The sequence below is a fragment of the Hydra viridissima genome, unplaced genomic scaffold (genome assembly GCF_058129835.1).
Source record: "Hydra viridissima isolate aposymbiotic clone 2 unplaced genomic scaffold, HvirCarnegie_v1 scaffold_1, whole genome shotgun sequence".
Classification (NCBI taxonomy): domain Eukaryota; kingdom Metazoa; phylum Cnidaria; class Hydrozoa; order Anthoathecata; family Hydridae; genus Hydra; species Hydra viridissima.
The window spans coordinates 1,489,241-1,505,659 of record NW_028324300.1 but is presented as its reverse complement, the minus strand read 5'-3'; the positions used below and the strand labels follow the sequence as shown (position 1 = coordinate 1,505,659).

Genomic DNA, 16,419 nt, shown 5'->3' with positions numbered 1-16,419 from the left:
TCTAGCTTTTATCAACTTCAAAAAAAACCTCTTCTATGGGCTGATTATCAAGGAGATAATCTGGAGCCGTTTTACTTTTTTAAGAAGGATTTCAAGTTTACTTTAACTTCTCCAAAAGGATTTCAAATTCACTTTACGATCAGAAAAATTTAAGCCAATATGAATTCAAAAAGCAAAAGAAGACAAAACTTGCACCGCTAAGCAAAATTTGCATTGCTCAGCAAAAGATCCATTTTGGTGCGATTTGCATAAAAACGATGAGTCGAATGACTTGTTGAGAATTCTAGAGACTCGTGATTTTTTTGCTGTTAACAATAAACTATTTTACTGCAATTCATGTCATTGTACTTTATTCTAAAGAAACGAACAAGGTCGAACGGAATCGAGCGAAGTAATTCTAGTAAAAATGACGAAAAGTTCTGGCAAAAAGGTCAAAATAATTAAACCAGATAATACATTAAATTGAAGTAGGTTTTTGTTGTGTCCCTCCTAATAATACATTTTAAAATTAGAAATTGATATCTGTTTTTTCTATAAGTTTGTTAAGTCCTTCTTAAAAGCACTCTTTGTATATTTGTTAAAGTATTTTTGTCTGAAGTGAATTTTATTTTTTTTTTTAGAAGTTTAGCTACTGCACTACAGTATCATTTGCTAAAGCTTCAGTTTAAAAAACCGTTTTTAAAAATATATATGTTAGATTAGAAAAAATTTATATGTAAGATTAGAAAAAAAACATATGTAAGATTAGAAAAAATATATATGTAAGATTAGAAAAAATATATGTGTAAGATTCTTAATTTATTTGTAATATTTAAGTTCTAATTTTTTTTTTTTTTTGGGGGGGGGAGGGGGGAATTACAATATAGTCTCAGAAGTTTCGTTAAAAAACTTTTAATGTATTTATCTCCGAAGCGAAGGTCTAGACTTGTATCCTTTTAGAAAACAGCGTCAGAACAACTTTAAATAATTGTAAATAATTGCACAAAGAGAAAACCATTTTTTTTTTACTACTTTTTATTTATTGACTTTATTTTTGACACATTTATAAAACCCAAGAGAGCAGGCATTTTATTTTTCTAGTCTTAGTATTTCTCTAGTCAAGTCTGATTATCATTTTATGCTCAAGTCAAGTATTTCATGTCTTGTTTAAATAAAAGTGGAATGGGGAGAATTGAAAAGTGGAATGGGGAGGATTGAAAAGTGGAATGGGGAGGATTGAAAAGTGGAATGGGGAGAATTGAAAAGAATGGACTCATCAATAAAAGTTCATCATGAAAAAAAACCCAATCTTTAAAGGAAACATAAATTCGTTTGCAATTTCTCAAAATTTACATATATTTACATAATTTAATTTCATAATTTTCATAATTTACAGATTTTTTAGGTAAAGTTAAAAAATTTTTTAGGACCTTTAGGTAAAAATGTTCCACGTTCCTCCGAAGAATTTGATCAACATAGCAATTTTCAAGATTTTCAAAATGTAAATAATTCAATCCTCAAATATTGAAAAAATGCAATATTTTTTTTTCAATTGGCTTCTCAAATGGCCAGAATGTTAAGAGTATATTTGTTTGCAGTTCAATCTTCCCTAAAAACATGGCTTAAGTATTGGATTAAAAATTTGTTGCATTAGTTGTGAATGGGAAACTAGCTATCTTTCATCTTATATTACAGCTAAAAAGAATTCTTCACCTGAACAACATTGTATTTAAGGATATGTATATTAAGCATATGTATGTTGGACATGAGCCACATGACAAAAATACAAATGTAACTGTTAACTTTTGTGAAATGGGTGAACGATTATCAGCAATTTAAAAATTTAGCGGAATTACGAATATACAAACATAAATGAATATGAGCAATTAAAATTCTGCATGCGCATACTGTTCAATGTTTATCAAGATTTAGTTAATAAAAGGATGAAAAATTCAGCAGAAGAATCCAATCAGATTTTTTTAATTAAAATTTTCTCAAAATCTGAAATTTGGTACAACTTTTTATTACATGAATGTCAACCATCTCAACTTTTTGAGTTTTCTTTACTCATTTTTTCATTAGCCAATTTAAAGAGCTTTTGTGTCCCCAAATACCACAAATTTTTTTAAACTGAATAACATGCATATATTTTGGTGTTTTTAAGACTTAATTTAAATCTTTTAGTATACAGTGCAATCAATCAGTGAAAAAAAAAAAAAAAAAAAACCAGCCAAAACTTTAGTAAAAAATCAACAGCTCTTACCCATAATTAAACTTAAACAAAAAAGATCTTTTAATTTTTATTAATATATATTGATTTGCATTGCGAATATTAAAAGGTATTTAAGAAACTTTTTTTTCTTCTAATTACTTAAGGTAATACCATCTTAACTATCACCTTAACTCCTACTACCACCATCTTAACTGAGAAACATTTTATTTCTCAGCTTCTGGTCTTCATATTTGTTTACCTTGATTTCTTGAGAAGATTCCATGGTATGACTCATCATTGGAATCAAGTCATAAACACTGATCTCTATAATAACTGGATAGCGCATCTCTAATATCAAAATTGACGCCAAAATCGCCCTATTGGAAAGCCCCAGAACAATGAAATCTGATATATGCGATTAAGCGATAAAGCCATAAGCCGAAAAACATAACTTAAAGCTCACGGGATTAAAATTTTTGGGGCTTTCCAATATGGCGATTTTGGCGTCAAAAAATATGAAGTTTTGCTCGGAGTTGCGCTATCCAGTTATTATAGAGATCAGTGGTCATAAATCAGATAAATGAGCTTGAGCATTTGCTGTCTTTATATTTGTCCTGTAAATCCTCTTGAGAGTCTTACAGAGCAGATTTACGCAGAGATTTGTAGGATAGCTCTATCTGGTTGTAAAATTCCAACAAATGTTATTTTTTTAGCAGAAATAGAAATTTTGTTACTGACGTCACTTGGTAGTAATAGCTCATTATGGATTAAAGTCTTTTATTCATCAAACTCATGCAGTGAGTTACATTGGTTTTCTTTCAGAAAAGTATTGCTTTTTCTCAACCTAACAGCGGTGTTGAAATTTTCTCATAAAATTGGAATGTATATAATTTTAAAGTTAATTTTTTCGTTAACGTTTTAACTCGAAAAGAAACAGAAACTCGATATTTCCTTAAAATCCATTGACGTTAGTAAAATTGCATAGCACAGTTCAGCATCAAAGAATTGCATAATCAAATAAATAAACCATAATGCAATTTTTAAGCTAAAACTTTTGATATGATTTTTCAGTCTCTTTTTTAGTTCAAGTTTAAATCTTTATATATATATATATATATATATATATATATATATATATATATATATATATATATATATATATATATATATATATATATATATATATATATATATATATATATATATATATATTAAAGATATTAAACTTAAACTTGAAGATAAAAACTTCAACACTATTTTTTTTCAAAATTTTTAATCTTCTGTGCTAAAAAGTTTACCATATTTCGTAAAAGCTTTTTTTATCGATATTTCTCAAAACCAATGTGATCTTTTTTTTCAAGGAACTTATATCGCTGAAGTCTTAGTCGTTTTCACATCCTATTTGCTTTAAAAGACCCAAAAATCTTTGATTGATAGAACTTTTTTATTCGTACTTTTAGGTACAAAGAAGACATTTAAAGTTCTAAGACAGCGGAGGATGGTTGTGTCATTAGGAACGCTTGCTATGTTTGGCCACGTGGTAACGTTGTCAATAACATTGACGACGTTACCACGTGGCCAAACATAGCAAGATTGAGTAAATGACAACTTGATGTCATTTACTCAATCTTTTGTTCTGGAAGATTGAGTAAATGACATCAAGTTGTCATTTACTCAATCTTCCAGAACAAAAAAAACTAGATCAAGTTTTTAAAAAAATAATAAAAAGTGCGACAACATGAAGTTGTTGTCGCACTTTTTATCATTTTTTTATCAAGAAAAAAGTCGTCGCACTTTTTATTTATTTATTTATTTTTAAAGTGCTATTTGAAAAAAAAGAGGATTTATATTCGAAAATAGCATGTTTGAATTAAATTAAAAAAATCTTTTTAGAAAATGATCACTACTTTATAATGTCATGAATCCAGAGCAAAAAAGTATAAAGCTGAATAAATTGCTCTAAGAGCTTGCAGTGTACGACGAGCAATACTTTTTGTACAGCTATACCCCAGTATTTATTATGCATACTGTGTTTCTATGAAACTTTTAAGTTTTTTAAAAGACTGCTCCCAGATTTCAAGAAGTAGCTTTTAGCTTTATAATGCAAATCACGCACTTAATTCATATTTCGTGAAGTATTAGATAATAATATGTTGATGCATCATATATAATCTTTCGACAACTAAGTTACACTGAACAATTTCCAGAAAAAAACCTTTAATAAATATATTTTTGAAATTCAAACATTTTTACGTTGAGTTTCTAAAGTTTTAGGAATAAAAAAATAAACGTAAGCAGCGTTGAGAATACAAATTATCGTTACAATAAAAAATAAGAAGTACTGATTGAACGGAAAACCGAGTACTTTCTTTTCAATATTTGATAGACTCCATGAGTATATAGCGCCAAAACCAGCCGGTCCCAGGGCCCTACATTTATAAGTAAAAAACAGTTACCGTTGCGATGTCTAAGAACTTAAAATGCATTAATCGATTTCCTACGTTTTTTGCAAATTTTTTATTTTACTACATCTGGTAGAGTGTTTACCTTCCTAGAGAGGAAACGGACATGGCTAAACCATTAATAGTTCCTTGAAGATCATCTCCAACAGAATTTCTTAAAAATATATTTGCTGCAACGAAACACCCGCTGCTGATCGTTTCAAGAAGTGCGTGGGACAAGACAAGAAGGCTCATTTGACTCTCTCTTAAAAAAATTAGATAGATTTTTGGATATTTTATATATAGACTAAAATATTTTATGTAAAATATCCAAGAATTTATCACTAAAGCCAACATGACGTGGTGGTCATTACGTCACGGTGGCTAATAAACTTATAATTGTCTTGATATCGGGTGGCAAAAAAAGTTGAGATACACGTTAAATTTATTTTTCTCATATAAATCGATATGAAGATGTTTAGTTTTACATAATTTACAATCAACTATTTGTCTAAAATATAACTAAGAAAATGTTTCTTAAAAATGAGGTTAAACGTGTCCAGGAGAGAAAATCTTCGAGAAAGATTTAAAAGTTTGATTGTAAAAAATCCAAAAATGAAAGAATCAGAAATCGTCAATCACTTTTTAAAGGAAGGAAATGCACTGTATGAAGACCTTTGAGAATTTGCATTCTGATCAACCAATTAAAGACAAGAAGAAAACTGGATGACCATCTTCATGATTACCGGGTAAGCGAGCTCAACTCAAGCGACTAGTAAACAATAGATACGGTGTGAGTCAACGAAATTTGGGTCAGAAATTTGGAAAAAGCCATTAAGATATTTCATACCAATTGTCAAAATTCTCATCATAAACGAACAAAAACTCTAATAAACAGTGATGATCAAGCTTTGAGAGTCAAAAAAGTTAGTCAAAGTTGGTAAATCATCTTTATGATGATTTACCAACTTTGTAAGTGATCGACAAAAAAAAAACATTTATTATTTAATGGTATGGAAATACTTGGAAACGCAGGATTTTACACAAATAACATCGATGTGTCCAGAAAACGTCGAAAATATGTAGAAAAAGAAAAACTCCCTTCAAAAGTTCTCTTATGGGTAGCAATTTCAATTGCAGGTATATCAACTCCATTTATTCTTAAAACCAATTTATGCTCCATCAAATCTGAGCTATATATTGAGGAATGCTTAATGAAAAGACTTCTTCCATTTCTTCATAAGCATTATCCCGACTTTCAGTACATATTTTGGCCCGATTTAACAAGTGCCCATTACTCAAATGCAACTGTTGCATGGATGGACGCAAACTGGTATTGCCAAGGAGATCAATCCGCCAAATGTGCCACAAGCTAGGCCAATCGAAGATTTTTGAGGTTATTTAGCGCAAAAAGTTTATGAGAATGGCTGGGAAGCAAAAACAACCAATCAGTTGGTCAAAAGAATAAAAAAAAAATTTGAAAGAAATTGATTTAAAGTATTTACATTCCATAATGAAGGCAGTCGAGGCAAATTTAAGAAATGCAGCAGATCATGATGTTTTTCATTATTTAAAAAAGTGAAAACTTATAAATGAATAAATATTTTACAAAACGCAAAAAACCGTTTGTCTCAACTTTTTTGCCACCCGTTAGAGAATGTCATCAAATGAATGTTTGAAAATCTGATTTTTAGATGATACGATAGTTTCTAGATGCTTCATGATGTGACTTCAAAACTGTTTGTAAAATAATTTTATTACCTAACGTCAAGTTAAAAAGACTTTTAGGTTGATTAGGTATTTGTTGTTCAAATCTAAAATTGGCACAAAAGTAAAACCAATACAACAAATATTTTTGTCGCCAGAGCATTTAGTAACAGGTATCACATAAAGTTACATAGCATACCTCTCTTGCCCAGTAACTAAAAAAGGAAAAGTTGACAAAAAGGTGTCCAACGTCACGACAGTGAGAATAGTTAAGTTTCCAATACGCTACCTGGGCAAACTGATTGCATAAAATTGAGATCCTACGGAGAAATTGGATGGAAAAAAGACATGAATGAAAACATAACTAACAGGTGTTACTCTTTTTTTTTTTTTGAAGCATTTCCAGAACTTAACATAATAAGCGGATTGGTCAATCACCTATTTTCAGATGATTTTGAACCTCTCTGGATGAAAAAAAAAGGCTAAAAGTTTTCGAGGAGATATTTTTGAAAACAATGCACGAAGAAAAGTGGATTAATTTTTCTACAAACAGTTCAAAAATCACATCATTATCTATAAACTGTTTTAATAGAACCTTTAATCAAACCTTTTCTATGTGTAAGACCACCAAGATAAAAGCATGAGATGTCTTCATATAAATTGCTTACAATAATTACTTACTTGTTTTCAACAGTACCAATTACAGGTATAAGTGGACAGATACAACCAAACATGATGGCGCAATAAATAAATGTCTAAATATTTTTTTTAAAAGAAATATATATATATGTTTAAATACACACACGTATATGTATATACTTATGTATACATATATATACATAGATATATGTATATACATATATATGTAAAAAAAATTTAAGTAAATTTAAAATGATAATGGTAAAAAAACATAATCGATAAAAATATTCACCTTTTTGGACCCAAATATGCGAACAATCTAATAAAAAAAGCTAACGATAGAGAACATTTGGAAAAAAACATATGGTTGTAGCAATAGTGTCATAAATATAAAAAAACAACAACCTTAGGAACAACGAAGAGTAAACCAACAAGCGCAAGAAGATTGTATAGAACCATCATCAAACCAATATCTGATGATCTCATTGCAAGGCCACCTATAAAAGTGCACAAAAATTGGATTAAAAATCTTTGTATTGCAACAGAACACAATTTAGTCTTCTTTATAAGATTTCTTTATAGGATTTCTATGTAAAATTTCATTATAAGTCTTTTTACAAGATTTAACAGCCTTAAATCAAGTTTCTAATAAATGTGGTCTACTTAAAATTTAGTTTTATAAAAACCTTTTTTAAAAAACAGACTTACATAAAACTTAATAGGTACTTAAATTAATTTTGATTTATATATTTAAATAGTATAACAAACTTATCAAATAATGTTTTTCATTTATTAAAATATTTAATAAAAAGAAATCTTTAGATGTTTTAATGTGAAACTGTTCTGTCTCTTAGAAAAACTGCACAGCTATATCTTACCAAATTTCTTTTGTGAAGCTACAAATATTGGAAGAACTTCCCAATAACCAATTCCAATAATACCGTATGTTCCGTACAATATAACGCTAAATAAACTTTCTTTATGTCTAAAATAATAAACATTATAATGTTTATAGTAATCCATTATGTTTTTAATCATTGACTTTCAAAAAGTCTTGAAGATCACTTAGAATATAAAGTTTGATCTAATAAAAAAATAATATTTCATATAAAAGTTTCAAATAAGTTTCCATTTAAACTCATTTGTGAAAAAAAATACTTTATAAATTGTTAAAAAATTATAGAATACAAAACAACTGCTTTTTTCAATTAAACATTACTCAGTTTAATTGACAAAACCAGTTGTTTTGTAATCTATAAGCAGTTTACGCAGTTCCAAGAGGTTACCAGCGGTTAGGAATAGAGGATCAAAATTATTTAGAAGTAAAAGTGAATGTTCATTCCTCAGTATAAGATATAGAATCAGATTTTCTGATTAACGATACCTATTTGAATAACAGAAACATTGATGATACCTTTTTGACAACTGAAAAACGAGACTGGATTTAAAGACACATCTCTTTTAAGGTATAAGGTAAAACAAAAAGGAAATATGTTTTAGAAATTATTTTTATTCTAGTTTTTATCTATATAGTCAATTATTTTGTATTAAACCATTCTTTCTGACTTTATCAACTAGGCCTGGTATAGACTGAGCTAAACTCCGTAAGAGCTCAATATCAACTTTTTTAAAGCAATACTTGATTCTAGAACGTAATTTTTTTAAATTTTCTGCATGGTAATTATTCTTGTAGACAAGCCTTTCAAAATACTCCAAAACTTTTGAATAGGACGACATTCTGAAAGGTTTGCAGGGTTATCCGTTTTTTCAACGAAATGCACTTTTTTCTTGTTTAGGCACGTGACTACTGTTTTTGCAGAGTGAAATGGTGCCAAATCAGGCCAGAATACATAAACACCATCTGAATGATACTCATAGATGAATGGAATAAGTCTCTTCTTAATGCATTTGTTTAAGTAGATTTTTTGATTTACAGCCAGTCCACTAGGCACAAAATAGGGCTGAGAAATGCCATTTTCAGAAAAAGCAATCCACAGAAGTAATTTTTTGTAAAACTTTTGTTTTGTTTGGTATTTAACTGTAGATGGAGTAGATTTTACATTGCTAATATGAAATATATCATTTCCATGGATACTGGAGTAATTTAACTTGAATTAAGACTCATCATCAATGATTGATTTTTGAATTTCTGACACAATCGACTGCACTTAGTTCAAGCAACTGCTTTTTGCTGGTCAAAATTTTTTTTCTTAGTTTTGCTTTTGTCTTTTCTTTAAATGTTTTTTTAATGTGTTGCTGAGTTCAGTTGAACTTCTTAGTTGCCTGTTGTTGAGAAACTCCGCCTTTATGGTCAAACATAAGTTTGAGCCTTTTAATGTTTGTCTTGGTCATTTTTTCAGCCTTTCTTCCACTTCCTTAACTCTTTGGTAGCCAGATTCACTTTCAGCACGTTTAACTTTCTTTTTTTAGATAGTACTTTTAGGCATATTCTCAGTTTTAAAGTGGTCATTTTACTAACATTTCTGTAATTTAGATAAAATTCATACACAAGTTTTTTAATCTCTTCTTGATTTGAACTTATTTTTTATTCATTTTTCTATAAGAGTTAAAAATACATAAAATATTTATAAACTAGAATAAAAATACTTTCAAAAATATTTTCCTTTTTTGTTTTAACTGAGCAAGAATCTTTTTTTAAAGAAATATTTAAAAATGTCTAGTTGTTTATACTTTTATAGAGAGTATATGAAATATTTCAAAGTGAAAAGCATCATCAGGTGAAACAGCAAGAACTAACAATCAATCATTTTCTCAATTCGGATCCTTTTTGATTACCTTATCTTTTTTTTATACTAAATGTAAGATTTGAGAGTTCTAAAAAAGGTATTACTGAAATACAAATCGATTGCGATTCAAGAAAGATCTACATAGATTTTTAAAGATCAACATGGATTTTTTAAGATCTACATGGATTTGTAACAATATCTACATTTATTACAGAACATCAAAAAAAACTCTTGATATTACTTTTAAAATATAACAAATTGTTGTATAACAATGGCAGAGACAGATTAATTGATTTTAAGCTTGTTTAAGTAGTGAATCTTACCTGGAAGAAAATCATAACTAAATTAATTTTGAAATAAAGAAATTCTTCAGTCTAATCATTTGTAGTACATAAGTCATAAGATAAAACAATCCTTATAAAACTAATTATTGAGATGTTATGGATTTACTATTGATAAATTAAATTCATCTAAAAGTAAGTTAAAGATGATGAATAGGATAATGTTCGCTTTGTTTCAGCAAAAATGAGGTAAAGAAATTGTAATTTTTAACAGATTTAGTACTTAGAGAGCTTCAAAGTTTCCTGAAATTAAGTGAGGAGTATAAAATTTGGCTCATAGAGATAGTCTGTTGTTTCATGCTGGTATTTGTGACTTGATATTAGGGAATAACATGGATATCTTTGGTAATAGATTAGAATTCTTGCCAAAATGAGTTAAAATTATAATTTCACTCAAGAGCCTAAAAACATGAAATACACTCATACTTATTTAAGATAAAGATTGTCTACTTTTTCTTTTCATTAAAGAACTAGTAACTTTGAATTTGAAAACAACATCTCTTTTCTTAAGTGTCTTGAATTCTAGTAATTCTCAGGACAACTCAGTCTAATGGCATAGAAACACAACTTACAAATTCCACTGTTTACTTTTAACAGTTAACTGTAGTGTATTTATCTCAGGGTTCCTAGATCATCTTTTAGCATTTACAACTCAGTTTGTAGTAGTGCAGTAATATCAAATCAAAAATAAAGAACCAATTGAAATGATTCAACGGTCAAAAAAATGCTTCAACGGCCAAAAAAGACAAATATATGAGTTATTTTTTGTTTTTACTACTCTGAACTATTGCAGCATTTATTTTTTTAGTTATCAAAATCTGGTTTTTAAAAATTAAAGTTAAATTTTATATCAATAATCTAACAGAGTAATTAAGACAGTTATCAGTCATAGTAGACTTTTCATTAGCATAATTAGTTTCAAATTGCACAAACCAGAAAAGGGACCTTAAATACTTAAAAATAAATAGTTTTTCAATATTTGTGAAAATTGGTTTATTTCCTACAGAAAAATCGTTTTTGCTTTTACAAAAAGTTGCTCTTAAATGATTATCAATCTTTTAAATGTTTATAAAACTTTAGAGTTTAACAGTATGACATTTTAATAAAAATAATTTAGTCGTGCCACAATTTTTTAAAAGGTGTAACAAATTATTCTTGTACTATATTTGTGTTTTTTGTTTTTGTTTACCAAGTTACTTTGGGACAAATATGGCTTGCAGTAACAGTCCAATACAAAGCCTTAGAAAATGTTTCCAGCAACATAAATGCTTTCTCAAAATTGCAATTGATATTCACTACAAGTGAATATCAATTACATTTTCGGGAAAGAATATGCAAAAATGAATGAGAAGGGGAAAGTAACATCTTACACGATGATTGTAGATATTGTTTATTTAGAACATTATATAGAAACAAATAACTGCTTGACATACAGAAACAAATAATTGCATTACATACAGAAAAAAATAATTGCATGATAATAAATTTTTTTTTGTTATGAAAATTTTTGAATTACTTAAAATATCTACCATATAAATATTAAAATCAAATGACTTACAAAAGGATGCGACCAAAATTTGAAGCTACAAATTTATCTTTCATTGAAGTTTTATTACTTGATGTTTTTATTTCTAATGAAAAACTTTCTGAAATTTCCTCACGTTTATATTGAACTATTGGTTGAAAATTTTCTGCAGTTTGCTTGTCATCTTCATTGTTATTCATTCTCCTTTATAGAAGATAATATTATTCTGTAATGCTTTCAAGCAAAGCAAAAGAGTATATTGAAATATAGCAGAAACAATAAACTAACTTGTATGTTTTGGGAATAATCCAAACTGATATAGCTGTCAAAATTAACAAGCAAATTGATAATACCAGATTAGGTAGAAATACTGCATACTTCATAAAAAACTTGCCTAAAAATTAAATTAATATAACTTTTAATTAAATTCATGGATAAAATTTTCTATTTTTAGCTTCGGTGAAAGGAAAAACTAAAACCACAAGTCAGAAAATAAATCTTTTTAAAATGATTTACTGTGTTTTACAGTTTATATTTTTAAATTGTTCATAAAAGTCAATCTTAGATTATATGTAAGTATTAATGTTCCGAAGTGAGGGGAAAAAAAGTCCTAACAAAATAAACTTCATTTTAGTGGCTGAAAATTGGTCTCTTAATGCAAAATTAGTACAAATCAGCTAGAAGAAGGATATACAGAAATATCTGATCGTTATTCATATTCCTTTATTTCAACAACAAACAAAAAACTAAAAATGAAGAAAAAACCATTAAATAACCTTACAAATGGAGTTGCATTATTCCCTTTAGCCAAACTTCATGGTCTTCACTTAAAGTTTTTTTTAAAAAAAAGTTTACAAAAAAAGGGAAAATAGAGTTTGATTATTTCTCATTGCAAATAAGAACATTAGGTTGGTCCAAATTTTTGTTTTCCCAAAAATGCATATTGGAACCTCCCATCCTTATTCATCACCTGAAACAGTTTAACTTGAATAAGTAACTTGAATATAAACTAATAATGCGAAATTGCAAATTATTTGCAACCTTTAAAAAGCCAGAGCAAGTTTGTTTTGTTGCTTTGGTAAAAAACTCCATCAGATTTTTAATTTTACAAAAACTCATTAGGTGCCTTTCAAAATTTGATAGTAGCAAGGTCATTTTTTTCTATATACCTTTGACCACCCTTCTAAGCATAATATTGCCTTGCAAGTCTTATGAAGAAATATTACTTTATAGAGTAAAAATACAAAAATATATTTTTAATAGCAGTATATTTAACAACAATATAAAATTCATACAATAAATTGATGCTATAAACAACTACACATTTATAGACACAAAAAAAACCTTAATTGTAAGTACAACAAAACGTATGCTTTAAGGGTTAGCTTAATAAGCCTATTTTTAAAAAATAACAAAACATCAAAAAAACTAGTTTTTTTAAAGATTGATACAGAATAATTATTTCAAATTTGCTATAAGAAAGTAGCACTGAACAAAACCAAAATTAAATAGATACCTGAAAACACTTACTTTTACCAAACATCTTGGGATGCTGTTGGGATGGGAATACTAAAAATGCTTAAAAGGAAAACATTTTTAGTTATAACACTTGGGTATCAACCTTTAAGAACATAATGTTTGTAATATTTACAGGAATTTTTTATAAAAAAAGACGAAAAAAAAACAACATGAAAATTGGATATTGTTTAAATAACTTTTAAGTATACAAATAACTAGGAGTTAATAATAGTAAAATAATAAGGTAAAATAGCTCTAAACTAAAAAACTTTTTTCAAAAGGTCTATTTGCTTTAATTCCCAGAAATCCAATATTCATTTATTAAAAAGTGTTACAGTATATTCAAATAAACACTACTAAATTAGGTTAATATACATTCATAATAATGATATTAATAAAATATGTATTTTATCATGTCCATAAAATATATAAAAAAATAAATAAAAATCAAATTTCAATAGAGAAAACAATTTTTAATTTTAGATATTTATTTTGTTTTACTTTTGTTTATTTTTTTTTTTGTAATAATATCTAGCCCCCTCTCCCCCCCAAGGTAATTACCAGAGTTTTAAAACACTTATTAGTTTCAGAGTTTTTAAAACACTTTTTCAGTTTTGATTTTTTTTTTTTAATTTTATGGATATGCATCAAATGTTAAAACATCAACTTTTAATAAAAACTTTTTTAAAATTTTTGGAAAAAAAAAGGATATACATTTATGTATTTTTGGGAATACAATAATGCATTGACTTTTTTGGAATCTGTAAATGTATTTAAAAAAAAGTTTTTATGAAAAAAGTTTAGGAACGTAGCTTTAAAAATGCATGCAAATCTTAACCATGTAAAATGTCCAGCATAGAAAATTTGTGACTTTCTAAACAATATGCTTTACGTAAATTTTTATAGATACTCTATTTTGTTTGTAGCTAACCTGAATATAAGGCATTTTCTATAAATTAACATTCTATTTATAGTTATTTCAATGCAAAAACTATATCATAATTGTTTATATAGAACTTTATTCTAAAAAAAATGTCAGAATTTTTTGAATGAACTTTTGAAAAAAAATTATGAATATAATTATTTTCAAAATTTTTTTTCATTTTACATTAAATTTATTCTCAACTGTGTGTTTAAATTAAACAAATTTTGTGTTATACTAAATATGCTTTACTTGACCAATCTATATAAATCTAACATAAAAAATGGGTAACCTACCTCCAACTGCAGGTCCAAGTGCATTTCCAACGGTAAAAGCAGAAAAGAAGATTGAGAATGCAAGAGATGTGTTGGTATCATTAGAAAAATCAGTTATAACTGTTTTTGCAATAATGCAAACTCCTAAATCAAAATTTATAAAACTCCTAAATCAAAACTGATAAAATTCAAATTTCATAATTAAAAAATGTTATTAGTAAGAGTAACATATTTTTTGCACCTAATAATAGCCCTTGAGAAAATCTTCCAATCAATGCCCAGCTATAAGAATGACTGAAACCAAAAAAGATAGTAGATGCAGCTAGAGTTATTGATGCCCATATTAATCCTTTCTTTTTATCTTTTTTGTCAGCAATGTACCCCCATAAAAAGCTAAAAAACAACAATAAAAAAACAAAAACTCTAACTGTAAAATGCATTTTATTTTATTACATCTTTTTGCTAAATATTTATTAATTAATTCTTCTTATCATTATTATTATTATTACTATTATTATTATTATTATTATTATTTTTATTTTTATAGTAATAATAATAATAATAATAATAATAATAATAATAATAATAATAATAATAATAATAATAATAATAATAATAATAATAATAATAATAATAATAATAATAATAGTAATAATAATAATAATAATAATAATAATAATAATAATAATAATAATAATAATAATAATGATAATAATAATAATAATAATAATAATAATAATAATAATAATAATAATAATTATTATTATTATTACTTTTATTATTAATTTTATTATTACTTTTTTTTTCTATTTATTAATTTTTTCATTTTATTTATGAGAGTTACTTCTAATTATGAAATGTTTTTCTCTTTCAATTAAATTATATTATTTTTCTATTTTTTCTAAATACAATTTTGTTTATATAACAAAAAAAAAAATACTTAAAAAATAAAAAAGCGCCGAAAAATACATTTAAATTTCAAAAAAAAAAAAAAAAAAACTTGTATAGTAAAAAGAGTGCATAAATACCTGCTAAATATTCTTCCAACAAAAAGAGAAGCAGCTATCATACCAGCATCTTGACCTTCAAGAAATCAACTAATAATATGTTTATATTTTTCATTATTATAACATTACAAAAACTCGATATTCAAAAAAAAATTTTTTATTTTTTGTAAATGTGCATCTTTAAATCGATTTCCATGAAATATTCTTTTTAAAGGTTCAGAAGATTTTTTTTTACCCATAGCAGCATTTCAACTAAGTAAACCAAACATAAAATAAAAAAAAATTAAAAAAAAATAAATAAAAAAAATTTTTTTTTCTCGTTTTGAAAAAACTTTCTCGTTTTGCGAAAACTAAACTTTTTGTCGATTTTGAGAAATTCGATATTCAAAAAAAAAATATTTTTTTTTGTAAATGTATAGCAAAATCTGAAAAAGAAAAAGAAAAAGAAAAACAAAAAAACCTGTTTGAACCTCTGACGTTCCAAACGACTAAAAATAAAAACACATGCTCTACTCTATCATTAAAAATTTTAAATAATACTTCAAAAAATAATTATTAGCTATTATATTCGAAAACGAAAACAACTTTTGCCTAATCAAAATGGAAGATAGAAGAACAATATAATGGTAAAGATATGTTTTTATTTGAAGAGAATATTGCTTTTGTCTCATCGACGTGTTGCGAGAAAACTTCAAGATCGATTTATAGACGGATAATGTATTTGAATAATATGACACACTGTATATGTATAATAGTTATTTCATGTTATTTTAGTATTGATTTAGTTTTCATGCTTCGGCTTCTTTCGGTTTCGATTTCACTCAAATTTCGGTTTTCGATTTTGGTTACGGTTTAACTGAACCGAAATTCACTAGTTAATTTTAATAAAAACGCTTTTAAAACGAGTTTCTTTGACGAAATCACATTGACGAAGAGGTCACCTGACACCTGATGGAGAGCAAATTGTTATTGCAAAATGCAATTATTGTTTTGTAATTTACAAGTTGGCAGACAGAAACAAGATTGTTTAACAAACGGTCACATGCTTCAATCCAAGGTCAAGTTCTTGCAGATGATCCAGTCTACAATGTTGGAATGGAAGAAAT

General features: G+C 26.8%; 1 protein-coding gene across 9 annotated transcripts in view; it reads right to left on the bottom strand.

The window, feature by feature from the left end:
- The window catches only part of LOC145187808 (uncharacterized), a 64,977-nt gene that overhangs the window by 3,554 nt on the left and 45,004 nt on the right, over positions 1 to 16,419 (bottom strand). For 2 of the 9 annotated variants that reach the window (XR_016451020.1, XM_090082702.1), the window contains exons 3-15: positions 15,774 to 15,801; positions 15,335 to 15,389; positions 14,548 to 14,699; positions 14,328 to 14,450; positions 13,108 to 13,169; positions 11,880 to 11,985; positions 11,625 to 11,795; positions 7,857 to 7,963; positions 7,384 to 7,475; positions 7,271 to 7,297; positions 7,021 to 7,094; positions 4,739 to 4,897; positions 4,343 to 4,620 (exon numbers count right to left, since the gene is read on the bottom strand). Coding sequence is in view for 6 of the 9 variants with exons in the window: in XM_090082702.1 (XP_089938828.1) it covers positions 4,431 to 4,620; positions 4,739 to 4,897; positions 7,021 to 7,094; positions 7,271 to 7,297; positions 7,384 to 7,475; positions 7,857 to 7,963; positions 11,625 to 11,795; positions 11,880 to 11,974 (915 nt within the window). In the remaining 3 variants the exon portion in view is untranslated. Of the gene's footprint in view, positions 1 to 4,342; positions 4,621 to 4,738; positions 4,898 to 6,393; positions 6,447 to 6,538; positions 7,095 to 7,270; positions 7,298 to 7,383; positions 7,476 to 7,856; positions 7,964 to 11,624; positions 11,796 to 11,879; positions 11,986 to 13,107; positions 13,170 to 14,327; positions 14,451 to 14,547; positions 14,700 to 15,334; positions 15,390 to 15,773; positions 15,802 to 16,419 lie in introns of those variants that run through there. The other 7 variants (XR_016451021.1, XR_016451015.1, XM_090082660.1 and 4 more) reach the window with 7 other exon arrangements.